The following is a 27,531-nucleotide window of genomic DNA, read 5'->3' as shown; positions in this document are numbered from 1 at the left end:
TTTTTCATATGTAAAGATATTTGCGCATTGCTCTAAATCTTGTGTGTATTAAGCAGTTTGTAAACGAGGCGCACAACTAACGCACTCTGCACTGGACAATAGACCGGCTTTGTTCTGGTCTATAAACTATGGTTTCTTAAAATAGTAACGTGCCAGCAACGCGCCTCAACACACCTCCTTCTTTAGACCAGAACGCCTATGGGCCCACATATGAGCGCAAATGCATTTGCTGTTTAAACAGCAAAATTGAAACTAGCAAACAACAATTGCGTCGTGCCTTGCGCCACATTGTGCCGGGTGTATGAAAGGGCCCTGACACGCTCTTAATGCGTTTTCACTTGCGCATGGATCGTCAAAAAAGAGCCCTTAATATAAGTTGAATGGACTCATAAAGTTCATTTGATTCAGCTTCAAAATTTAAGGCAACTAGGATTTTTTTTACAATGTACAAACAATACATTTTTAAATTCATTTTTTTATATCATTCAGCAAAAGTGTATTCATTCATTCTTTTATTTATTATTTTATAGATTTTTTTTATTTGTGTCTTTAGCAGCATATCGTAAATGAAATAAATTGCAATCTGAGAAAATTTTTTGTATATTTTAACATTTATTCAAATATGAAAGAGATTATTTAATATTTTAGTATTTTACCATTTTTATGAAAGTTTCTTGTCTTTTTCCACGTGTTTTCTTTTGGCTTTTGACACGGAAGAGTGATCAAATGTGCTATATGCACAGCTAGTGTTTTTCAGCCATTGATGAACTTCCGGCAAAAGCTTTATGTGACTATTTTCACTTTCACAAGGTTCCTTTTATAGCATTGATGTTGTAATGTAATTCCAATATAATCGATTAAATAGACACTGTAAGCATCCATTTGGTTGTTGAAGCAAAAAAAAGACAAAAGACTGTTTAAATGCAGGCGCCGTCATTATCAGCAGACGAGCAGAGAAATTCCATTGAAAATACTGGGGTAAAATTAATTTCTATATTTTAAAGACATGATGCAGGAAAATGTAATTTAAAGCAGTGGTTTTTGTTTTGTCTGAGACCCGCTTTATATGGTATCTCAGCCTGGCAGTGAAGATCTCTGTTATTTTTTTAAAGAAATCAGATCTTAATCGTAGCGATTTTGTATGAAATGACAACTAACCAGAAGCCCTGGAACTGGCTGACTGAAATTAAAAGTCTGTGTTTATACCCCACTGACTGCAACAAGTTCTGAATGCTGGCATTAATCCTATAACAGCAAAACACTATATGTAGTTAGACAGTTATGAGTAAAACTGCGGGAGCAAGCAAAGCATGTGACTACACTACAAGCTACATAACCGGAAGCTGTATTTTACTATTTTTGATTATTTAACCGTTTTTTATTAAAAAGCACAATCTTGGTGAGCCTCATTAAAAAATGAAAGACCAGATGTTGACAATTACAAGCGCCAGGCTTCAAATGTCTCTGTAATAGAATGGTTGGGTGATATTGTAACTGTGTATCTGGGATTTAGCCAACATTCGGCTGCTGTCCAACCTCTACACAGCTGCTTCTGTACATTTTAATACATGTCAGTTTTTATTATTTTTATTAATTACAGAATGTACTAGAATAGGGTTGGTTTCCAAGTTAGCCAAGCTTTATGAAATATATCAAGGATAAATGGTAATGAATGATGTGAAGGAAACACTGCTTGAATGCAGTATGGAAATCTCTGGTTACTGGTGTGTCATGGACTCCAGACTGATCCTGTTAACCGGTTTGGCTTCCCCTTCTCTTCTTATAGCTGGCAGGCAGTGAGAGGGAACCACATTCACAAGAGTGAATTTTAATCGAGTCAGGCTGGACCAGAAGAGCACTTCACATTAACTTTTATAGACTCATGAATTTATCAGTAACTTAAGGTCAGATTATGTGATATCTGAGTTGAGAATAATAACATTAATAAAATGTTTGAAATGCACATGCACACTCAGGATCAACTCATGCCAACTCAATTCATATATATGATTTAGAATAGATGATTTTTTACTAAACATTACATCCGTCAGAGACAAGATGTCTTCTTTGTGTCAACATTAAATGAAATTGATTCAATAGGAAGCTTTACAATATTATGTTTGTGCATATCCTTTAGATTAGTCAGTACTGAAGCCAAATCTGGAGGTAATCTAACAGTTTTTAAAACACAGCGTTTATTTTCAATTTCATTTTTTTTCTCTTAACATCATAAAAGCTTTCACTTTCATTGCTGATCATTTCAATGCATCTTCATTAAATAAAATTATTCCACTGACCCTAAACTTTTGAGGAGTGAACTCTACAGAATAGCACCAACTGCCTTGTTACTGTATATTTGCAGCAGTGGCAGAAACATGAGTTTTGGACAATCGTCCCACAAGCTCAATCAGCAGCCTGAATTATTCAGAGAGATGATAACAGGACCCGAGCAGGTGACCGCCGGGAAGCTGCAAACTCTTACCAGATACAAACCCAAAACTGCTTCTACTTGTTAAAATTGCTTTAAACATTTCCCCTCTAAGTAGGATAGCCAGCTGTTCTGTATTCAGTGTTGTTCCTTTATTTCTGTCATAACACATTTAGATGATAACTTGGAGTTTTGTGTTTTGAAAACTCAAAGAAACAAGCAGGATGCATATTCATTTCATAAGTAAAAGTTTCTATCACATGCATTGATCTTTTCTTATGTATGGATTATTTAGATGCATTAGATTATTTAATTGGCAGAAACATAATTCAGCATCTGTGAAAGACAGAGCAGCTCAATGTTCATGATACAAAATACTAGAAGAAAATCTTAAACACTTCATTGTTTCAGTAAGTTCTGGTTTGAAAAAAAAATGAAGTACTGGAAAAAAAATTCAAAATATAAAAAATATCAACAAGTAAAAATTTTAATTATCACAAAAAATATTTCTTTAGGATTTCCTTTCAATTTTTGTGAACTCGTTGTGAATTAATATACAAATTTATCTTTGTAAGACAGTCTGAACTGCAGGCGGCGTGGTGGCTCAGTGGTTAGCACTGTCGTCTCACAGCAAGAAGGTAGTTCTAGTTTTGGCTGGTCAGTTGGCATTTCTGCAATTAATTGTGCCTGTTTTCTCGCATGGTTTTCTTTTGGGTCCTCCAGTTTCCCTAACAGTCCAAAGACATGTGATATGGGTGAATTGGGTGAACAAAATTGGCCGTAGCCTATAAAGTGTGTGTTAATTTGAGAGTGTATGGGTGTTTCCCTGTACTGGGTTGTGGCTAGAAGGGCATCCACTGTGTAAAACATATACCGTTGGCAGTTCATTCAGCTGTGGTGACCCCTTATAAATAAGAGACTAAGCCAAAGAAAAATTAATGAAATTAAACACACTATGTTACTGTTGTTCTATAAGCACCACCTACTGGAAGTGCGTGAATGTGCATTTTCATCAAATACGTCTACTGTTTTTGGTTTGTTCAGGCAATTTTTACGTAGCAATATAATGCATTTCGTCTTTCAGTTTTGTTATTAACACTGTGCATTAACACATTCCTAACTATGCGCAGCTGAACAACAGCATAAACTAATATGACAATGATCACCTAAGATACAGATGATGCGCTTTATTAGGTTATTAATGTTACCAGTGTGAGTTTGAATAACAATTAACATGACATTTACAGCCATACTAAATGCAACAGCATTTTCTTTCAATCTTTCAAAATAAATAACATAAGTGATGGTTCCATCCAAAGAGGCTTACATCCAAAACTGTAATATTGCATAAAACATTTGCAAATAAAACACCGTTTCCATGCAAAGATTCAAAGAGGACACAATATACTCCCTAATAAACTGCTGCCAAATGAAAAAAGAAAATGGAATTTGCTAAAGTAGGAGAAGCCGCTGTGGGTCTTTTTCTTATATAATACATTTCTTGAACAACAAAACACAATGAATGTGAGGTAGCTGTTTGAGGTATAAGACTGCTCTTTTTGGAGCATAGCAACCTAAGACAGTTCGAGGAGGTAATAATACTGAATCACTTAAAATGATGGTCTTTGGTTAAGAGACTGTAGAATGACCAAACATCACTGCAGATGTTATGCGATGTGGTTGGTCCACTGGTTTGTCCATTAATTCTATCCCAAAGCACCCATTATTGATATAATCTGTTAAAACAAAATCACATTATTTTTTTTTATGCACATGCAGGAATTTATTCATTAAATGTGTTTTCATCATAGTTTATGAGAATTTTCTTATCAGATCAAACGCTTATCTAACTCAGTTATGTGCATAAGTTATTTATATGCATTATTCAAAATTTATGAGCATCTTGGCATTTCCATTAAGCATTTATTTATGAAATGTGCAGAGGTGGATGGAAACATAGCTTTAGCTTAAACATGAATCTTAGAACTGTGACTCTGTGCAAGCCAGTGACATCAGTCAAACAGCATGCACTTTTAATGATGTAATTGAGGTTTAACCCTCTATGGTTACCAGATCACACCGGTGTGACCAGCATTTTTTTTCTTTATCAGTGCATAAAAACACTTTTGATTTTGGTCACATAAATAAGTATTATCCACCTGTTAGGTGTCTACTTATTTGTGTACACTTACAGTAACAACAAAATAATATGCTTTTACAATTAAAGGAAAATGCAGTGGCGCAGTAGGTAGTGCTGTCGCCTCACAGCAAGTAGGTTGCTGGTTGGATTCTCGGTTGGATCAGTTGGCGTTTCTGTATGGAGAATGCATGTTGTCCCTGCGTTCGCGTGGGTTTCCTCCGGGTGCTCCAGTTTCCCCCACAGTCCCAAGACATGCGGTACAGGTGAATTGGGTAAGCTAAATTATCTGTAGTGTATGAGTGTGAATAAGTGTGTGAGGATCCGCTGCATAAAAACGTGCTGGATAAGTTGGCGGTTCATTCCGCTGTGGCGACCCCAGATTAATAAAGGGATTAAGCCGAAAAGAAAATGAATGAATGAATATAAGGAAAATATACACTATGCATGTTCTTTCTGTTGTCCCTCAATGAACTATTTTTAGAAACAGATCACTAACTGAAACTCCGCGAAAACAAGACACACAGACATAAGACATGTATCGATGGGAAGTTTGAAGTGTCTACTTCTAAATGCACTGAGTGCATGTTGAAAACTTGACAAAAAAATCTGTATGAAAACAACACTATGTTTAGTTTCTCTGTTTAAGCTTATTATTTTTAATGTGACCACGCCCACAAGCCTTTGTTACATGAGAGACATACATCTTATGGGCTCCAAAATCAGACCAAAGAAATATTCAATAATTAGATTATAAATCTGTCCATTTGGATGGGAGTGCAGTACATTATTCTATTTGTGGTATTTAAATGTGTCTGCATGTCACGTCTGATACAAACAGCCAAATTGCAAGTCACTGGAACCTTGTCACAAGTTGCCAACCATACTTTCGCACTTACTGACACGTTTCATTGTACAGTACGTCTGTATGCTGGTGCTAAATGAAGTGGATTTTTCTTTTAGAGTTGATCCACTGTCAGTTTCGCAACGGCAGTGAACCACAACGTGAGTCCTCTGAGGTATGAGATCTCCACTAAGCCTGTGGGGCTTTTGTGTACAGCAGTTCAACTCTTAATTGCGAGAAAAATCAGGACGAATTTGTTCATCTACCAAAAATGGAGACTCTACAGCAGAAACAGTAAAGCACTTCAAGGCTTTTGTGGACTCAAGTCGAGGCCTTGGGTTTGATTGGCCTGGAGGTCTGACCGCAGGGGAAACAGACCATATACAACTTTGGTATTAAAGAAAAACCCAATGATACATAAGAAGAACCACCAAACCATGTTATAAATACTGTAGCGTCTGATGTATTGACCACTTTCTCTTGTACCTACAGCTTACAATATGGCGTGTAATATAACTTTTAAGTAATATAGCTTGCTTTAAAATTGCCCATATAAGATTTGATGTCTGTGCATATCTATTAGCAGACCAGTTGCATTTCAGTGTTTTTGAAAGGCTATAGGAGTGTGTAGAATTCAGAAAGCTACTTTATGAGGTCTTTAATGTGTTTTTCCCTTCAACCGTGCCTTAGGCGCTTCACAGCCAAGAGCCGATCGAAAATACCAATGAGCTGCAAAGGCCAAGAGTTTACTGCAGTATTTGTCTTTGCTGTTTTTAAATGTAGGCACACTGTTGGAAAGTGTCAAAGTGTCAGGACAACAATACATGTATATAAAGCAAATACCATTTCACTTTTTCTACTTTTAAATGTTATTTGCTGTTTCTTTGTATTGTCAGTAACATCTATAAATTTAGAAACACATTTTCCTGATCAATTATGTATTCATTATCATCTTTTTAACAGTGCACATAAGCAGAAGTCCTGTACATTTCAGAAATAATTAAAGCAGAAGCAAGTAAAATTCTTAATTAAACATGAAATGCTGTTGTAGAAAACATTGAAATAGTTTTTTTTCTTGAAACCATTTAAAAATCTTTATTTATAAACAACCAAGTGGACCCTTTTCACAAGACAGTTATGACATTTAATAGATATCATAATGTTAAATCCTTAAAAGCTTTTATTATTCTGAATATAAAAAAAACGTATTCATGAATAAGCGCACATTTATATGCATTTATGCACACAACAAAATCCTCTGAGTAAAATTTACTCTGTAAAAGTTCAGAGAGTATTTGGTGCCTCTTTAAATAAGTGTAACAGGTTGGTAATAAGTAAAGCTGCTGTTTGTGGAGTTGCTTATTGATCGTGTTGATCCTCTGCTGAGATTTTGAGAGATTCCATGTATTATATTTCTGATTTTTTTCTAAGGCTGTGACTGAAGTCTGTTGTAGTTTTGTGTTTCCTTTCTGTGTTTCTGCTTAACAACAGCAGATGTTCATCATCCGTCCTCAATCATCACCTAATTAAAATTAACTCAATTTTCAAACTGAGTATATTTTACTCAGAGGATTTTGCTGTGTATATATTATATCATCTTTGTGTCAAATTACAAAAACCGAATTACCGCTTATGCAAGGTGTTAGCAATGCAGTGTCTATGGGGCTGAGAGTAAATTTTTGTTATTCTCACTTCTGGCTGCCGTCATCAGTCTCACACTTTTTTTTTCCTTTTTTCTGAAAGTATTCATAACAGCATCGTGACATTTTTCTTTTCTTATTTCAGCAAATAGGATTGTAAAAAAAATGTTGTTGTACTCTCCCATTCATTGCGCTCTAAGTTTACCCACTGTGACCAATAATAATAACAACTATAATTGTACATTTCCTAAAGAAAATGTGAATGGGGTTTGCGTGGCAAATTGATGGGGTAAAATGCATCACCGTTCTGGCCCAAGCAACAACATAATAATAACCATAATAATACCTTTTTTCTATCTTTTGAAAAAGTTAACATTTTTCTTGGGCTACTGAATTGTGAATTCATATCTAGCAATTCCAACAGCAATTTCTGGGACCAATGTATAATTCCAAGGAAAAAAAAGTGTTGGGGAATACAAATACAGAATTGCAAGATATGAATTTATCAATACATTTCAAATACTGTATTGTGCATGTCAGGCCAGCATTTGGCAAAGGCACTAGGCGACTGTGCAAATGCACATTATTTTACAGCGCAGTGAATATAATCATTCAAAATGGCATCAGTTATTTGTGCATGTTTCTAACTGTAGTACAAATTCATGACTATTTAATATCATTTTCAAATGTAGATTTTTCAGACGTCTTTAAATGCTGCTGATGTGTAAAAAGCAGCCAAAAACGCATGATGATAAAACTGCATTAAAATTGTATTTTTTAACCCCTTAGACATTTATTCATTATTTTGCTTCAGCTAAGTCCATGATTTATCAGGGGTTGCCACAGTGCAATGAACTGCCTCTCATTAGACCAGAGATGTCCAAAGTAGGGCCTGCAGACCAAAGATGGCCTATTGTACATTTTGATTTGGCTCATCATGCTATAAGAAGAGAGTGAAAATAATGGAAAGGGATGGAGCGTATTCCTTTAAAAGAGATCGTCATTTATAATTTGATGTAGCTTTTTTTATTGCTGAACTACAAAAAAGCATTTTTCAAATAAATGTTGTAAATGAATCTGCTGTCACTCGATGGATAGAGGACTATGCAGAAGACATCTGTGAGCAAGTCAAAAACTAGTGTAACTCCATTCTATTGTAAATGAGATTGTTTTTACTGTAATAAGTTCAGCATGAAATGTAAAAAAAAGATGAATTAGTTCATATTAGTTCTAATTTTTAAATATTATTAAATAAATTAAGAAATTACCCATGGCAAATGCATTTATCTTCGGCCCACTAGCCTCAATCAAATTGGGTTTTTGCCCCATGATAAGATAAAATTTGGGCTACTCCCGTCTTAGACCCCCTATTTTTAACATTGTCTTTTTCCTCAACAAATTCTGAATTAATATCTTATAATTTGGACTTTTTTGTAATACTTCTAAGCAGGTATTTGCTATAGTATGAATGCTACAAATGTGAAATTAATCTTGATTTACCACACTGTCATTAACGCGTGATCCATAACCATCAGTTGCGTAACTTGCATCTGTTCTTCTCAAATCCTTATGTGGCCTCATGGGACAGTAAAGTATCCATCATATCCACACTTCAAAACTTTACCACTCCAATGGGTACTTTTTCTTAATGTTTTCTTGAGTAGCTGTGAATTGAGACACACTACTTTTTCACATGGTATTTTCTGCCAACGTTAAATACACTGTTAGACCTTACCGGGCGTTTTTACAGTAGAATACTGGCAACACTGTTGCCAGTTACTCACCGTAAAAGTTTGGTTACAGTAAGTAACTGGCAACAGTGTTGCCATTTAATTACTGTAACTGAACCATTACAGTGAGTGGCTGGCAACAGTGTTGCCAGTTAATTACTGTAGCTGAACCAATACAGTGAGTAGCTGGCAACAGTGTTGCCAGTTATTTACTGTAACCGAACCATTACAGTGAGTAGCTGGCAACAGTGTTGCCAGTTAATTACTGCAATAGAGCAGTAGTGGTAACAAACTGGAAACTGCGTACAGTTAATTACTGTACTGTAGGGTTACAACTCACAGCATTATACTGCATACACATTAATAGTATGTTATAGCCTTACTAAAATTAATTAGTATTCTTACCTGTTATTAAAAATAGAAGGCGTACAAATTTAGACAAATGTATTTTATGGTTTTTGCAGCAAACAAATATACAACAGAAAATGTATAACAAAATTAAGAAATCAGCAGATATAAATATCATCTTACATATTACAGGTCTGCACAGTAAGGCTGCAGTCACACTAACAATTAAGCATGCAAAATTCTGTCATACGGCACTGCGAAAAGTAGTGGGATTAAACAAAATAATTAGAGATTGAAAAAGCAAGCGACTGGTCCATAGTTTAAATTTTTGTTCAGACAGGTCATAATTTGATCTTTGATTGGTCTCAAGCAATCACATGATGTGATTTTGCAGGTCAGAGAACTCCAAGCTTGAACTTTCCAATGCTGCGAACAGTGAAATTTTTCGCATGAGCTAGCATTCCAGGTCTGCAGCATTCACATGCGTATGAATGGAAGTCTAAAGGGAGAAAACTGCAGTGTGACTGGGACTTTAAGCTGTAACTCTAATTAAACACACCTGATCAAACTAATTAAGGCTTGTTAGAAATCTACAGGTAATGTTGAAGCAGGGTGTGAACTAAACTCTGCTGCGCTGCAGTCCTCCAGGAACTTGGAGTTTGACCCCCATGGTATATAGCATATTTTTAAAGCAATTGGCAACATTTATCACAAATACATATCAAATAAAAAAATGCACGCATGCGCACACACACACACACACACACACACACACACACACACACACACACACACACACACACACACACACACACACACACACACAGAAAGTGCTGCAGTAAAATGTGTTTCTCTCTCCTCAATGCTGACCATGCAAAAAAAAAAAAAAACTAAACAGCAAAAAACACAAAATATTTATTTTATTTTTTAAAGTTTCAAATAATTAAAAAATAAGCATATGAAAACACACACATACTATCAAATCCAAAGGATCCAATCTTTTATTGTTATAATTATTATCTACTTTAAAATCTCATGACCACAAACTTTTCTATTGTTTCTAATATAAATCCATAGGTGGAAACACTGCTCTGAAAAATACTTAGCAACAAACTCACAACCTGGGACCTGACAGTGGAGCTTTTGTGTGTGGATAGTTATTTGTATCATATTTTTTGTGATTCCCTGTGATGATTTCTGTGCACATGTTACCTTACTGAGGTGATGGAATTTATTGGTTTTTATGTGCATAAACTTTTAGCATCTGTACATTATTGCAATATGCAATATCCAATAAATAAATATACTTGAAGCGAGGAGAGGCTAACTAGCTAACAATGTAGCTATCAAGTACACAGTTCAAGATAACAACAATATAACTTAAAACACAGCCTTATTTTAGAAACCCTCAAAAACATTAACACATTTTACTTACTCATTGTAGATTCTTATTTAAAGCCTAAAACATATCAGACTCTACATCTGAATTGATAGACAGAGAATAGAGCGCACTCAGCAGTAAACAAATCAAACACCTGACTCCCTTAAAGAGCCAGCATTTTCTGAAAACTTTTTCTAATACCTTTGTGTTTAGAATAAGACAGTCTGTGGGAGTGTGGTGAGGCCTAAATCATTGTCTTCTGCCTTTAAAATGCACGTCTCTATAAACAGCAACATAAAGCTTCAGAGTAAATGGGACAGTAATGGTTGAACAGTAATTTGCCATTTATTGTCACAGTACATAAAGTAAATTAATGTAATTTATCCTTTGCATTACACAATTCTATACAAACTCTACTCCTTTTACAGTAAAACACTGTTTCCTTTCATTACAGCAAAACACTGACTATTTTGCAGTTATTTACTGCATAATCTACAGGGTAAGCGTGCAGTTAAGCTTTAACCCTAATTAAGCACACCTGATCAAACTAAATCTAAAGGTAGTGTGTTGAAGCAGGGCTGGAACTAAATTCTGCTAGGTTGCGGCCCTCTAGTAGTTTGACACCCCTGGAGCATAGCATATTTTCAAAGCAACTGCCTACATTTATCACAATTATGCACATATTGTTTAATAAAAACAATTAAAATATGCAAACTTCATCCATAGGAAAAAAAAAATTATAATAAATAATCTGATCCTCATGTCGTTCCAAATCTGTAGTAATAATAAAAAAACACAAAAATGACATGATTAATACATTTTTTTAGGAAAGCCTTTTTACTATACTGTTAATGCCACTTTTACTTACATTAATTGAAGTTTTCTAAACAAATTCATTGAGTCTCTGCAAACATGTATGTATGTGCTGTTTAAGATATATATTTTTTAAAATAACACATTTCTACTAGTCATTTATGTAGCAAAATACTAATATTCAGTTGAAATTGCAAATTAAAAGCTGAACTATAGGTTAAATTAGGCAAATTAGACTAATTATAGAAACGTAAACAAAGTTATAAGAATTATTATGACAATTTCTTTGCTCTGTGTGAATATTTTTGCCTTTAAATGCATTTCATCCATATCTTATGCTTAGCTTTTAATGATCTCTGTGGCATTGGTTGACTCCTGATACTCAATGTTAAAACATAAAAGAAACCAAAGAAAACACATGACTGCAGTGAAATTCAGCTTATCATCAATGCAATGTCCCACTCTCCCCTCAATACTGACCATTCACATATCAAAACTGAACAGTAAAAACATATAAATATATAGAATTATATAATAAAAATAAATAGCAACATAAAGCATCAGAGTAGATGGGGCAGTAATGGTTGATCAGTAATTTACCATTTATTATGACAGTAAATATCTGTAATGGGTACATAGAGTAAATTACTGTGATTTATTCTTTGCACTACAGAATTTCATACAAATCCTGCTTCTTTTACAGTAAAATACTGTTTCCTTTCATTACAGCTAAACACTGGCTATTTTACAGTTATTTACTGCATAATCTACAGTAAGGGTTAACAGTGTAGCAAATACGCAATATTTTATGCAGCCAATAAGTCTCACACAAGAGGAACGAATGAGGATGTAACTCCTGAGGACTTCACACAGACAAAACAAATAATGTTATTATCAGAGCTTATTACTTTAAACTAATGAGTTTAGGGGATTATTCCTCCATTCTTCATATAACATTCAAACATTAAACAAAAGAACAAACAATACGTGGTCAGGCAGTGTGAAGCTATCTGTGCACCTAATGCTATATATGTTGTTTGTTTAATAGAATCATGTAAATTCTTTTATCAGGCTTTTTAACAAGGACACTCGTCCACACATTGTTGTTTTAATCTGGCCCTCACAATAATGAAATGGTGAGGATGAGTAATTGCACAAGCTTTTGGAAAAACAAACCAAAAACATTACAATTTCTTTCACCTAGGTAGTCTTTCTTTGTACTCATCAAGGTCAAAACTGATTTATCACAAAGAAAAACCTAAATAACATCACCTTTATGCTTGCAGATGCAGAACGATAAGATTAGTCTATTGGTACTTTTTATTTTAAGTTCAGAAGCTGCGAGTGAACTGGTTTACTAATACAGTGTATTCATTACTCGGTAAACACACTCTATATGACTCTTCCAGCATCATTCAGCGGCCGGAAGGCATGTGGGTTAGCAAGGCTAATCGTAATGTAGATTTCTATTGACTTTGTTATTGACATTAGAGCTGTGTGAATGCAAATGTGCGGCGTGTGGATTGTTTGTGGTGTTGCGCTCACTGTCACAGCACTCCATTTGAAAAGGTCTCAGTGTTGTGGCTCAACAAGTGAGCTCTAATAAATTGAATTTGCATTACGAATGCACAAAAACATTTCTGCTTTTTGTGACTGTTTTGTTTGTAATTTATAGAGAGTGGATTAAAATGGCTTCATTGCATTATGAAGAGGAAAGTGAATCACTTCTGCCATCTAGAGCATGAAGTTGGTAAGGCAGCAATTAATTCACATTTTGTAGTGCTATGACCTGTTTATAAATCAGTGTACAAGTAGTCAAAGACAAAATTAATAGCGACTTCTGAAATTCTTATTCTATTATTTTCCTATCAGCCTTCAAATAGTCTGTAGATCTGTCCCATTCATGAGCTCAATTGTGTTATTTTGATAGCTATGCCATCAAAAATGGTAAAAAATAAATAAATAAGTAAATAATCCATCAAAAAAAGCTTAAGACCAAGCGGAATCCTTGTGTGACTTATTCCGTTTTGGCCAATGTAAACAATTCAACAGTCCAACATCCAGTTGTGCAAAAAAACATCTGACATAAGAGAAGTCATCTTTCAGTTTATTTCGATGGTCCAGTTGAATATTAGTAGACTGTCTGCCTAATATCTGTTGATACTGCTTCTTCAAGACATTTAACAGACTATAAGAAACTTTGCAAGTGCATGTCAATTTACACTTAACCTAACCCCACCCCTAACAGTCTATTTATAATCTAATGCGAATTAGTTGACATGTAAAAACGGACCATCAAAATAAAGTGTGACCCATCTTTTACTACTGTGGTGTTTTTAAAGAGGAAACATGGCATTGATAGGTAAATTTTATTCTAAAACATCAAAATGATGCCTATCCATCAAGCTAATTCGGCTCAAAATAGTGCTAAAATTGGAATTTAAATTCAGTATTTAAATTGCATAATTAAACAGAAATTGAGGAAAGAAACTGCAAAAATTATTGCAAAACAGCAAAAAGTTCCAGGCTGGTTACGGGCCTGTTTTACATACCACTGATCTGCATAGTAGATCTGCATTAATAATAGTAGTTGTAGTAGTAGAGGTATTCATGAAGAATACTATTATAATACTACTAAATAGAAAGAAAACGAATATATAATTTTTATAAGAAATATATAATTTTTATTATTACTTTTATTATTTATTATTAGCATTAGTAGTTGCACAAAATAATAGTAATTTATTGAGATATAAAATACGAGTCCATGTGGAGTCTGCCCGAATTGTAAATTTAACTGTATTTAAATTTAAATGTACTTTACAGTCTTCTTTACTTCCATTGTTTCAGTTGTGCAAATCGACCAGAACCAACCCTGTGATGTCAGACACAGCGACATTCCAAGTGGCGCCCTAGGTCTAAAATCTACAGTAAAACACACCGTTTTCTTGTAAATGGTTACATTAATCGAGTTTGTTTAAAGTATTTTCATTAAAGTGGAATCCATTGTACAAAATAAGGTAAACTAGACTGGGTGCTTCATTTCCCCTTTAAATAAGAATAAAAAAAAATCACAAGATCCAGGCATTGTTACATTGAATAAAAAATAATTACTAGCTTGCCCGACGAGTAACAATGCTTATTATAGCTGTAGGAGCAGATTTTTACTTGCATTTGCACATGCCGAGTGATCATATTAGGCCCTCATGACCACATTTGACAGGGTTGTTAAAATGTGAATTGTTTCATATGTGATTTGGGGAGTTTTAGAGTATTTTGAAATGAAAGTTGATATTGTGAAAATGACCAACCATAAAGTATCTTTTTTTTTTTTTTTTTTGCATGGTTCTGTTATTAATAATAACTTTTAATACTGTCACAAAACCTCAACACAACTAAGCAAATCAGTGCAAAAATTACAGCTTTAATTAGACAAGATTCAGCCTTAAACAATCCTAAAAATGACTGACAGTAAACTGCAGAAACTGTACTAATAGTTAAAATAATGAGACCAACAAAATGCGTTAAAATTAAATCCCATGTTTTTTTAGCTTAAAAACGCATTAAATAGTCAAATATGTTCATACTAGCTAATAAACATCTTATAAGTAAGGAATAAAATCAACATATACACAGCATTTGCTTAGCCAAGTTGTAGTTAACCCTTTATATTTTGTTCTGTTAAATTTAAAGTACAAAAGGAGTGAAGTGAGAGTAGGTGATAACAGATTTAGCTTTTTTGTGTAAACTATCCCTTTAAATTGCACACCTGCATCAATACAGATCAAGCATCAAGAAAACTGGCCCTGTAAAAATGTACCATTTTAAGCTCTTCAGAGATAAAGTTCTGTGGAACAAAAAAAAGGTAAAATCTTTATGAAGACAAGAGAAGAAACTGTTCTCCACACATTCCCTCAGCGGTTTATGTTACTAATAATACTGCATCAGAACTATTGATCGATCTGTGTGCGCTCTTAAAAATCACCTGCTGTCGTTTTACCCTTCAAATTATTTACCTTGACATTTCCAGCTGAGTGAAGAGCGTTAACCTGCGCTGCTCTTGATATCATTCTGTTTGCAGTAGAAGAATGCATTTTTTGTAGTGTCTGTTTCTAGCGCTGGAGTCGATGAAGGTCTTTCCACAGCTCTGGCAGATGTGAGGTCTTTCTCCTGTGTGAATCCTGACATGTGTGTTCAGGTGGCTTGACTGTCTGAAGTTTTTACCGCAGAAGTGGCAGTGGTAGGGTTTCTCTCCGGAGTGAATCCTCAAGTGAATTTTCAGCAGTCCCGGTGAGCTGAATGTCCTGCGACACACAATACATAGATACCTGTGCTCTCCTGCACCCTGCGCATTTACAGACAGTTCCTCTTCATGGTGAACATTCTCCAAACAAATATCAGCCAGGCTCGTCTTGGACTCTAAAGCAGAGGTAAAATTACACTTTGATGTTTATTATGTGTCTGGACAAGAAGCAAATTACCATATTTGACCTTTTTTCAATACAAGGCATTCAAAATCCGTCTTTTTTTTTACATAATTAAATTTTTAGGTAATTTTTAATTTTAGGTGACATTATATTATATATAATGTTATATATTATAACCTTATACATATATACTGTAAAACAATTATGGGTTCCACACAATCAATTTGTGTTTGGATTACATGAAGGAGGTTAACTTATCAGTTTTAAAAAATGTAAGTGGATTGAACAAAACAATTAAGTCCACAAAAAACCCTCAAGAATTGTTGTTTCAGCTCATTTTAAATAAAAAGTTTGAACAAAAAAAGAGCACATGTAATTTTTTGTGTGTACACTGACAAAATCTTGTTCCCTTTCTAAGTTTTATGAACAACAAATAATAACATGACTTCTAGTTCATTATTTGGTATAAGAAGTGGTTTAGATGAAAGGCAAATGCCTCTAGATTACACTTCAATATTAAAAAAAATATATGATCATGTCTTGATTTTTTTTTTATTATTTAATTACGACTGTAAGGTCCAACTTTGCTTAGACAAAAGTCTCATCACTTAACATAAACAATGTACAGTATAGAATATAAAGTCATGGTACAGTGAAAAGTGAAAAAATTAATTAATATTGTGTATGACTCCCATGAGCTTGGATGACGGCATCCATACATCTCTTCAATGAGTAAAATAACTTATTAATAAAGTCATCTGGAATGGCAACGAAAGCGTTCTTGCAGGACTCCCAGAGTTCAACAAGATTTTTTGGAATGCCTCCTCCATCTTACCCCAGACATGCTCAATAATGTTCATGTCTGGTGATTAGGCTGGCCAATCCTGGAGCACCTTGACCTTCTTTGCTTTCAGAACTAAGTATGAAAAGGAGTGCTATGGAAGAATTTGCCCATTAAGCAGCACAAATGTCTTGATACCTCAGGCTGTTGACGTTGCCAGCCACTCTGTAGATCATGTAACCCCAAACCAAGATTTTTCCTTCACTGAACTTCACTGATTTCTGTGAGAAATCCTTGCAGATTTCAATAGGTCTTCTGCATTTGTGATGATTGTGATGCAGTTCAACAGATGATTTATAGAAAAAAAAAAATTTAGACACTTTTCCAAATGATTAGCTAGATGTCAAGTTATTATGTGTTGCATAATAACTTGTGTGTTGTTAAAAGTTATTCTACACAACATGATATTTCAGCAATTCAGGTTTAGCTGTTTTACAATACATTAGTCTGTTCCAAAGTCAAAACTAAATAATTCTAACCGAATTAAATCTGATTGTGGTACAAAAATTAGTACACCCATTGTAATGTTTTATGTAAACCAATAATACTATTTCTATATGTAAAAAATTGCGATTAACAGAAAAATCATGGTGGCCAAACAAAATATTATTAGATTTAGTTGAATTTTTTGTAGGTTGTAATCATGTTTGCAACATTCCACTTTAATTTAAATCTATTTATATTTTTAGCTTTAACATGTTAGGTGAATGCACTCGTACGTTACTAAATATAATTATTCTTAAAACCACTTTGTAAAGCAATATTTATTTTCCAAATTCACTGTAAATGGATAAAAATCCTACTCATTTATACTGCACACTGTTCATTTGTACTTACGTGATTCTTGTTGTTGTCTTTCTTTTTCAATTGGCACTTCTTCAGTTTGTCGAATTTTCTTAACTTTGTGCGTTTCATCATTTTCACACAATTTCTTCTTGTTTCGCTCTCTCTGTGATTGCAGTTTACTTGTGGGAAAAAGAAATTCAAGTTACGTTACTGAGGAATATTTAGAAAATTTTAGAAAATTACACGTTTATTTTGGTTGGGTGATTGTCACATACATATGTTTAAATAATGTAAACATTTAAACTAGAAACTTTTTTACTTATAATTACTAGTCTACTTCATCTCATTACAGAAGATTAAAAAGATTACATTATGGTAATGTTGGTCAAAAAAAAAAAAGACAAAAGCACACACATTGCATTAAAGCCATTTTGTTTACTTCTTTATTTCAAAATAGCATAAAAATCCTAAATATTTGGTCCGGTCGTAAAATTACTTTTTAAGGACATAATTACATTGGAGACTTAGAATGAATATATGATATTTTTGTGAAACACTACTTTTAATTAATTATTTTACATTTATGCATTTGGCAGATGTTTTTAACCACATTAAATACATAGAAAACTTCATCAAGTGCATTTCCTGGAATTTACACCAATGAGCATGACACTGCATGTACCATTTAAGCAACAGGAATACAAGAATATTCTGTCCATATTTCTCAGTGAACACTAAAGAACAGTGTAGTGTTGAGTAGAGGAGGTGGCCGGCACTGGCTCTGGGATGCCTTGATTATTGTCTTCCTTAATGTTGTCTAAAACAGTCTGAAATGCTTTCTTTCTCCTGTACACAGCAGCATTCTCCCTCCACTTTTTCTGTTGCCTTCTCAATTCTAATGGGTTCAAATCTTTAGCGAATTTCACTTTCCCCTGAGATTTTCGTCTTTGATATCTACAAAAATGAGAAATACCAGTAAGTCAAGTGTCAAGCTGATCCCGAGATGCTCAGCTAAATCTGTAAAGGATTTTGTCTGTATGAACAGTGCAATGTAGCAATCACCTATAATGCAATGGTTCTCAAAATGTAAAGGAAAGTGGCATGCTAAGAAAAAAATTCTCTTTCAGAAAAAAAAGCAAGAGATTTAATCAATAATAATAAAAAAGTTAATCTACCCTTGATTGACAAAATGTGAAATTGTTATATAACAAAAACATATGCATTAAACTTAATTAAATTTAAAATAAAATGCTTTAATATAAACCTAATATAACATTTGTTTAAAAGAGACAGAAAATGTACAGAATTATTTCACGACTAATTAAGTACACAACCATTTAAAGGTTTGGGGTTTATAGCAAGATGTTTTTTAATCATTTAAAATTTTCTATTAATTTGAATGTGATTCCTTATTTGTGTGTTGCTTGATCTTTTTGTTGAATTCATTTTTTTTTTTTTATGTTTTTCTTGATGATGCAGCTGAGTTTTCCAGTGTCATTTTAAACCATCTGAAAGTTTAGCCAACAGAATTTAGATCACAGGTATGGGTATAGTAAAAATGATAAGAACAAACTAATTTATGTAATTTAGTATGCTTGGATCGCATTGATCTCTCAGATTGAAATTGCTTGTATTTATTACCATGTGTTATACCAGGGATCAGCAACCTTTTAGCCATCAAAAGCCATTTTTTATTGTTCTTGTTTAGTCAATGTGCACCATTTGTGTATATTTGGCTTAGTGTCAGCAAAGGTGTAATTAAACATAACAAATTACATTTAAAAAAAAAGTATGACTTTATTGGAAAATTCAACATTTTTTATCAAATTTAGAATTTGCCTGAAACTTGTAAACATCCGACAATACGGTAATCAAACAGATGTATTGTATATTTGTGAAATGTCACTCATGAGCAGTTCGCTCTTGAATTGAGAATGCACAGCGTCCAATGAAGTTTACAAGTCAATGAAATATATGTACTGGAACAGGAGTCTTGGGCCAGGAAACAAACTGCCAACTTGTTGCTTCTCCAGAAATATTTATTCATACTCATGTATTCCCTGAAAACGCATATCTGCAAATCCTGAAATTACACAATAGATAATGCTTTACTATGTGCTATGATTTTAAAAATAGAGACACTCACTATAAATGCAAGTTGCCATTCTAGTGTTTTCTTAAGACAAAACTGCAAATTTAAAAGTGATCCCTAAACACCATGTAAAATGTCAAGATGCCAATGTTCTCAAAGGAAGACCCCAATATTTAAAGACAAGACTATTAAATAAAAAATATGCTCAAACCTAAAAAAAAAAAAAAAAAAAACAAGAACGGATTATTTTACCCACCTGCACTTCAATAGCCCTTAAATTACTTGCTTTATGTCCCTTGTTTTCATAAAACAAATTATTCATCAAGACATCAGTTGGGATTTCTGAAAAGCATTTCATTTTAGATCAGTTGTGGTCTTGGGAGAAAAGGGCTTGGTTTCAAAAAAGTTTGACTTTAAAATTGCATTGCAAACTTGCATTCAAAATAGGTGAAAATTGCATTTACATACTTGGTTTCAGTTTCAATGAGGAATTTAATCTGATGTAGTAAAATACACACAAATCTCAATCATTAAATAATAAAGCTCTTACCTGGATCAATAAATTTCATCCAGAGATTTGTTCTATAAAAGTAGTACATCTTCATCATGAATTATCCTGAAGAGTGCCCTCAATCACAAGGTGGTATGACTCAAGTATTTTAGCGCATGTTAAAGATACGTTGTTGCCAGGTAAAACACTGGTGTCTATCATCCAGCATTGGAAAACTTGTCTTATAAAACATTGTATAGAATTTCACCTCATTAACCACATAAAATGTATGCAGTTGTCCATCAAACATATCTTTTATTACATTTAGACTGCAAAAATAACATCTCAACTTTGTTAATAGTGATTCTACTTGACAGGAAAACACGCTGAACTGATGATATTTTGACCCTGAAGACACCATTAACACACTCCTTGCTGTGGTGAAATTCAAAGTAACATCTTAACAGACAAACCCCATGAAGGCTTAAAGTTGCTAAAGTCATTAAATGGCACCTTTGACTTTGTACCAGCCATCTGTGAATTCAACATGCTCTAACTTCAGACCTATCATTTATTTTAGGAGCTTCATAAACAGAACAAAAAGTTTCAAAGTGGTGAACAGCACTGGCATCTTAAACAAGGACAAATACCAAAGCTCATAGAGATATTTGCAAAAATATACATACATTTTGGGAAAATCATAATGAATTTTTTATACAATGGACAACTGGCTGCACTGCCTGTGGGCTATAAAAAGATGATTAGCAAAGTTTATTTGATCAGATAACTAGTCCACTATCATCTTTAATGTGCCACCCATTTTAACCTTTTAGTCTTTAGTTTACTATTGATGGTGACAGCTTTTACAAGAAAGCTTTATATTTGTCAAACAAATCTACTACCACTTTGAACCTTTTCTTCAATATTGATATACAGTAAAATCTGGCTCTGAAATAACACCATTTCGTATTCTTTTCCTACTGTTGCCATAGAACACATTTTAAACATTTCTCAACATGCTTGAGATTTATACAGTTCTCATCAATAGTAGCAGTGATAATTCAGTTCAGGCTCTCAGTAAAATTTCAGTAAAAAATTCATAGAGACACAGATATACATTTGTCCACCATTGAAGAAAAATACATTTAGGTTGAAGCCATGAGATAAAAAGGAAATGAAAAAACTATTTTTTTTTTTTGTTTTTTTGCCAAACTATTAAGTCTTCTATGTAGAGATCTCCATGAAGAATGTTTGATTCTTTACAGTCCTCATGTAAAGAAGTTCCTGTGGTACCTTAGTGTTTTGATTATAAGGTTTTGATTAGGGTTACTGTTTACAACATCAAAGCAAGTAATATCCATGTTTTTATGAAACTCTTTAATAATTGTGGACACCGATCCAGCTGTACAAAATGAATTGTCGTCTCTTCTGTTCTTCAATCCTTTCTCTCTTTTTATTTTCTTTCTCCTATCAAAATCTCCATTCTTCATCTTCTCTTTTATTTGGGAAGAATGTTCTTTTATAAAGTGGCAGAGGCCCTTGGTCAGCTTTAAACTGTTGTAACTTCCTTTGCAACCTGCATCTTCTCTGTCGCTCACGATTTTTTTCCTTCGCAATTTCTACAGCAGCAGCAGTCATCTTTCTTCTATACTCTCTTGCTCTCGCAGCTTCCGAAGCTTTGAACTCAGCAAATTTTACAGGGTCTTCTTTCAAACGGTCCCTCCAGGTCTGACTGCGTCTTGCACTGCTGGCTTTCCGCTTGTCAGATTTTGACACTCCATCCTGACAGACAGATGATTGACTTTTCCTACTTTTACGCTCAGAGTTACAGAGCCGGATTCTCAAAGACATTCTGAAATGAAAAATGTTACACCGTTTAGTTGACTTATTCAAACATTTACGGTGGAGGGAGGTTTTTTTTTTTAGGAGAATTTTTTTTTCTTTTTTTTTCTTCTGAGACCGATGACGTAGTCAAAATATCCAGTAGCTTAGGTTTTGCCAAAAAAATTAAATAAAATGAGTGTACTCACTGGACTAATGCTTCTTGTAAATGGTAATATGCACATATTGTGCAGAGTGCTTTTTGACAGACACAGATGCTGTGACATTTAAATGAAGTGAAAATGGACTGTTCGATTAAATATTTATTTCTTAGCCAGCAAGATTTCTGTAAAGGTGATTAATGACAAAGTGTTTTGTTGATGTTTGCATATAATTATACTTTTTTTTTTTTTTACACCTGGAGCTATGTGCATCTTTTGACTAGAACAGAAATCCACACTTTGAAAATATAATGTGAATATGTGAAACAATTTTCTCAAAATATATTTTATTATTAAAAACAAATGTCCAACTTATCCCTCCCTCCAATTCTGGCATATAGCCCCATAGGTTGCAGACCCCTGTGATACAGAATAGAGCACACACCTGGAAGCTCAACCACCAATATCTTGTAATTTCTTGTTCTTTTACTATGCATTTTTTTTTCATTTGATTGGGTGAACCAGTCACCAGTCTGAGTGCACAAGTGCCACCCTTGCTTTTGTGTAGACTTGCACTGATTTGAACTTTACTGTTTATGAAAAGGGAACTCACAAGCAAGTGGCATACAGTCAGTTAGCACATACCCAACAGCACTCTTTTTTTTTTTTTTTTTTTTAAGAACTTACCAACCTTAATCTAACTGGCTTTTTTTTAAGTTTAAAAGAGACATTGGTTTGGTTGGTTTTAAAGCTTGTAAGCTTTAAAAGCTTTTAAAGTCTTAAAAATTTAAATAAAATAAAAAAACTCCTTTTTTAAAAAAAACCTGTGGCATTTTTTGACACAAACCAATTAATTTCTGACCTTGTTATGGGACTACGTTCGATTAAGAGCTATTAAATGTAATTTTTACATTTGTAATTTTGCATATTTACACTTATTACTACAGTACATGTAACAAGGGAATAAAAATGTAAAAATAAACTGTTACCAGAAGCATACACCTTACTGTCCCCAAACTTTTAAATGGCAATGTATTTAATAAATAAATAAAACAACAAAAAATGCTCACCATTCACTTATTTCTTTCTTCTGGTGAGCATAAAACCGAGATAATTTGAAAAATATTGTACAACGAAAGAACAAAATAGGTTTAAAGCCACATATGGGAGAATAAATGATGGCGAAATTTTCATTTTTGTGTAAACTATTCCTTTTAGTACACTGTACATTACTAAATACAGTGCATACACGTTCAATGGTAATCAAGCACCTATCCACCTAACCTTTCCTCATGCAATCTGCATAATACCTCTCTCTCTCCTTTTTCCTGTATGCCTCATGTAGATCAGGATTTCCGTATACTTTCTGCTTGTGCTTTTGGGACCTAGCTTTTGATGCAGCCTTCTTTCGCTCTTCATCTGCCAATCTAAACAACAAGAAAAATTTGACCTTAAAAAAGGAACTGTCACTGGCATTTGCCTTTTCAGTCCCACCAGCCAAGTCAAAACAACTCTGTTTTAATAGGAGATTAGATACCTGCAGAATATTTTGTTTAAAATGTCAAGCTTTTCTGTTAGAGGCCTGTCACACACGCGGCTTAGGAAAGGAAGACCGGCTAAATGACTTCCTCAGACAGACCGGTGAATGAGTGAGATTTAGTTTTTCCATCCAGGTTTTGCTGTATATGTTTTGTAGGAAAAGGTCAAAAAAAAAAGCTTGTTTATACTGTAAGATCATACTGGACAACAATCTGTGTTGCAGTGGAAAGAGCTGCCTGGCAGATCCAACTATGACTTGCTTCGTTGGTAAAATCCTAAGCTATGAATGTCCAACTAAACCATGAAATCAGGCACAACGAATATTATGGGAAATAAAGCAGAGCCATTAACATTGCACGAATTGTAGTTACTGGGGATATAAATGTTCACCTGCAAAGACAATGCTATTTGCACCTGAAACTACCTGAAAATCTGCTATTCAACTGGCTAGTGGGTTGATTAGGCCCAACATTTTTAGAAGTATGACTGTAAGATGGAGTGTGTAGCCGGGTGCATATTTAATAATAATAATAATAATAGTAATATTTATAGTTAATATTAATTAATGATAATATAATTTACTACTTTAAATGTACACTACCATTGTAACCCATTTCAAGATTAATAATATTTATAAAAAAATAATTAAAACAATTTTTATTCAGGATGTATTAAATGCTGGATTTTTTTCTATAACAAGAATCAAAACTGTTGTCAGCATTAACATTAAGAAAAGGCATAATTTATAGGATTGTGTGACATTGAAGTACTGACAGCACAGCAGAAAATTGTAGCTTTTCAAAAAAAAAAAAAAAAGAATAAATAACATTTTAAGTATAGTAATACTTAAAAAATGTCAAATAATAAGATATTTTTTCAAAATGCATAAAAATATCCTACCATGCCAAATGTTTGAGTATTAATGAACCATAATAACATTTTGGTAAAAGTAGTAATATCACTTAAGATTTAATACATTTTTAATCGAAACCCTAACATTTATATAACAGGTTAAAGCAATGTAAGTATTAAGAAATGTGTGCAACAGTAAATAAATTCACCAATTGAAATTAGTAGCTACTAACATTAATCAGTAGTACAGCAACAGTAAACATGATCTGGTCCACCTGAATTGTATGTGAGAATCACCCAGCATGAGCACAAATGAAAGCATCAAAAGCTATTTAAGAAGGAATACAAACTTAGCTTAGACCTCACAGTGACTTTTTGCCATTTTAAATTATGCATTTTAATTTGCACTCACATGCACGCACGCTCACATGCATGCACGCATGCACGCACGCACGCACGCACGCAATTATCAAATCAGTAAAGATGAGTAGAGAAGAAACCAGGGCCTAAAGTTAATGCTTATTCAAGTTGCAAAATTATCTGTCTTAAATGTCTTAAAGAGTGTAAACATGCTTTAGTGTAAATTTATACACATTTATTGTACATGTATTTCTCATGTTAGCACAGAAGTGGTTATTTTGAATAACATAGAAACTGGTAACCTTTGACTTCCATAGACAGTGTTGCCAAGTCTGCAGGGCTTATTTTGATCTGCGTCTGTGGGTTGTTTTTTTTATTCTGCAGGTGGTTAAAATTTTGACATATTGCATATATTATATTTACCAAAATTGTGGAGTTGAAATACTTTATTGAAACTAATGATTAAAAACAAAAGATACTAGAATTATTAAGTCAAGGGCCATGAAAGACTATGAGTGTATGTGCGTGTATGTGTGTGGCCTTGCAGCCGTGGCCGTTTCATTGTCGTAGTAACAGTTGAAAGGACTCTCTGGGATTTTTAATAAATAGTAACTAAAACAGTATATTTAATTTAATATTTAGAAATACTAATAAATGTGATAGTAAAAATAAAATGCATTTAATTATTTCAGTGATGTAAAATACATTCAATCAATTAGAAAAACATCTCCACAACCAGCTGAAGGATTTGGTTCATCAGCAGTCAATCTAAAGGTAAGATGATTTTATTTATATATATAAAAAAACATTGTTAATTACCAATATACAGTAATTAAAAAGGAAAAACTGTATGATGCATTCAGTGATGTCAACTGTTTTTTTAATATTGGAATGGCATATTTTGTTTAGTGATAAGGCTTATTTTGGGCTTCTTTTGTTGTGAAAACCTGGCAACCCTCTCTGTTTTTGCTTTGTTTTCTCACTTTCTTCAGTGGCTACCTATTTCCAGCATTCTTCTGCATTTAATTGAACAGTTTGGAAAGAGAACCAATAAAAAAATACATGTCATGATCTATTTAAAAAACACAGCTGGTAAATATTATTAAATTCAGTTTTTAGTCTTAGGCCCTGGATGACACACCACAGAATCAATTCACATACCTCTCTCTTATCTGGGCCAGGTCCATTCTATCTGGTGTCGAAATCTCTTGATTTCTGTGTGGCATCTGTAAAACAACAACATCCATCAGCACACGTTTACATAAACAGATATTACAATTCGACAAAAAAATCTAATAATTAACACACAGACTTACATTAAATGCTTTATTAATAATACACAGACAGACTTACATTAAATGTTTGCATCTTATGTCTGGGGGAGCCAATATGGCTAAGTTTGATTTTGTTGGTGTCACATGAATCATCACTGGTCCTTGAATCATTCAAGTCTTCTCTTGCAATTTGCTGATATGCTTGGCATGTTATACCCATTTCAGTATTAATCTCTGGTTCATTCTTAATATGAGCTGCTTGGTTAATAAATGTGAAATTATGATTCTCGCCGTCATCCATTATTTGTGTTTCAGTGTCTTTGCTGTGCGTCTTATTATGGTAAATGTCCACACATGGTGAAAAAGAAGATCCCGATTCATTGCAAACAGGCATTTGAACTTCATTCTCTTCATGTTGTGTATAAACTTCTAGCTTCATATGCATCTCTGAATCCTTCAAGTCATGTTCAGAATCAGATCTCCATTCCTCTGAGAAAGCCTGGATGCATTTCGGTCCTGGAGTCTCCGAGAAGGAAGGCTGTGTTTCTGTAATGCATAAACATAACAAATAATATATTGTAATTCTTAAAGCTCCTAAAAATTAGGTAAAGTTTGTTTTATATCTGCACATTTGTTCATTTTCATATTCGGTTGCATGCAAGTGTGACTTAAACAAAACATTAGCACTATTTACTTGACTGAGAACAATGTTGTACTTTGATAGTCATTGGTTGCTAATTTGTTTTCCCTATATAAAATTTGCAAGTAATACTTTTCTTAATTTATACAATTAAGGAGAAATGCTGTATGTGTGAATATAAAATCAAGTTTAACTCAATAAGAACATGGTGTTTTATATATATATATATATATATATATATATATATATATATATATATATATACCAACTAATACATACACAATAAAAAAGCTAGGCGCAATATTACTTTGAATGACCCAAACACTTTATTAAGCTAACAGTTACTCTTAATACTAACGTTACCTAATATTTAATCGATGACGGCTGAATTTAGGATATTGGGTAACTTAAATCATTAAACATTCTATCAAAAATAAAGAGAAACAAAAACACAGCTATTTAATCAGATTTACTGGGAATCGACTAACCTGAGTCCATTTGAACTCCAGCCTGCAGCAGTCTTCTCTTGAGCAGCTCAATCTCCTGTCTGGAGCGACATATCTCCTCATTATACTCCGAAAATGCATCTTCGACCGCTTTAAATATCTCCTGCGCCGCTAAAGTTAATCTCTCTGTCAGATAAACGCTTAAAACCTGCAATTTAGACATCGCGCTTTGATGAAATGCGAGAAGTATCTATACACCTCTTATTTCCGCGTCCATAACATATTTTTCTCGACTATTGTTTTGATGGGGTTTATCCTCTGCGGAAACTGTTAGGATTACTGCCACCTGCTGGTCTGGATGTGCGCAGTTGTTGCATTATTTGATATACTGATAGTAAATTAGCACTGATTAGCAGTCCTGCTTTTTAGATTGAGCATGTGACTAAATGTTGGAATCTTTCTTACTACTTTTTAAGTTTAG

The 27,531-nt window shown here is 33.6% G+C and overlaps 1 protein-coding gene and 2 long non-coding RNA genes across 9 annotated transcripts in view; 2 read left to right on the top strand and 1 right to left on the bottom strand.

Moving 5' to 3' along the window:
- Positions 1 to 27,531, top strand: part of LOC147841783 (uncharacterized) — a 751,871-nt gene that overhangs the window by 491,383 nt on the left and 232,957 nt on the right. The window lies entirely within an intron of this gene.
- LOC147841784 (uncharacterized) lies at positions 6,487 to 13,951 on the top strand. Its single transcript, XR_015502622.1, has 3 exons — positions 6,487 to 8,065; positions 8,240 to 8,772; positions 12,113 to 13,951. It is a non-coding gene; the product is annotated as an uncharacterized LOC147841784 (long non-coding RNA).
- On the bottom strand, positions 14,726 to 27,347 carry si:ch211-86h15.1. Of its 7 annotated transcripts, none has more exons than XR_015502001.1 (6): positions 27,093 to 27,339; positions 26,044 to 26,510; positions 25,852 to 25,916; positions 23,250 to 23,366; positions 17,427 to 18,329; positions 14,726 to 15,740 (listed from the first exon to the last, which is right to left on the bottom strand). XR_015502001.1 is itself a non-coding variant. In XM_087272509.1 (6 exons), the coding sequence occupies exons 1-6, from the start codon at positions 27,271 to 27,273 to the stop codon at positions 15,388 to 15,390; spliced, it is 1,311 nt and encodes a 436-aa protein (XP_087128635.1). In that variant the 5' UTR covers positions 27,274 to 27,339; the 3' UTR covers positions 14,726 to 15,387.

Source organism: Danio rerio, chromosome 11, assembly GCF_052040795.2.
Source record: "Danio rerio strain M-AB ecotype USA chromosome 11, GRCz13ab, whole genome shotgun sequence".
NCBI lineage: Eukaryota > Metazoa > Chordata > Actinopteri > Cypriniformes > Danionidae > Danio > Danio rerio.
This window is presented reverse-complemented; position numbering and strand designations above follow the sequence as displayed.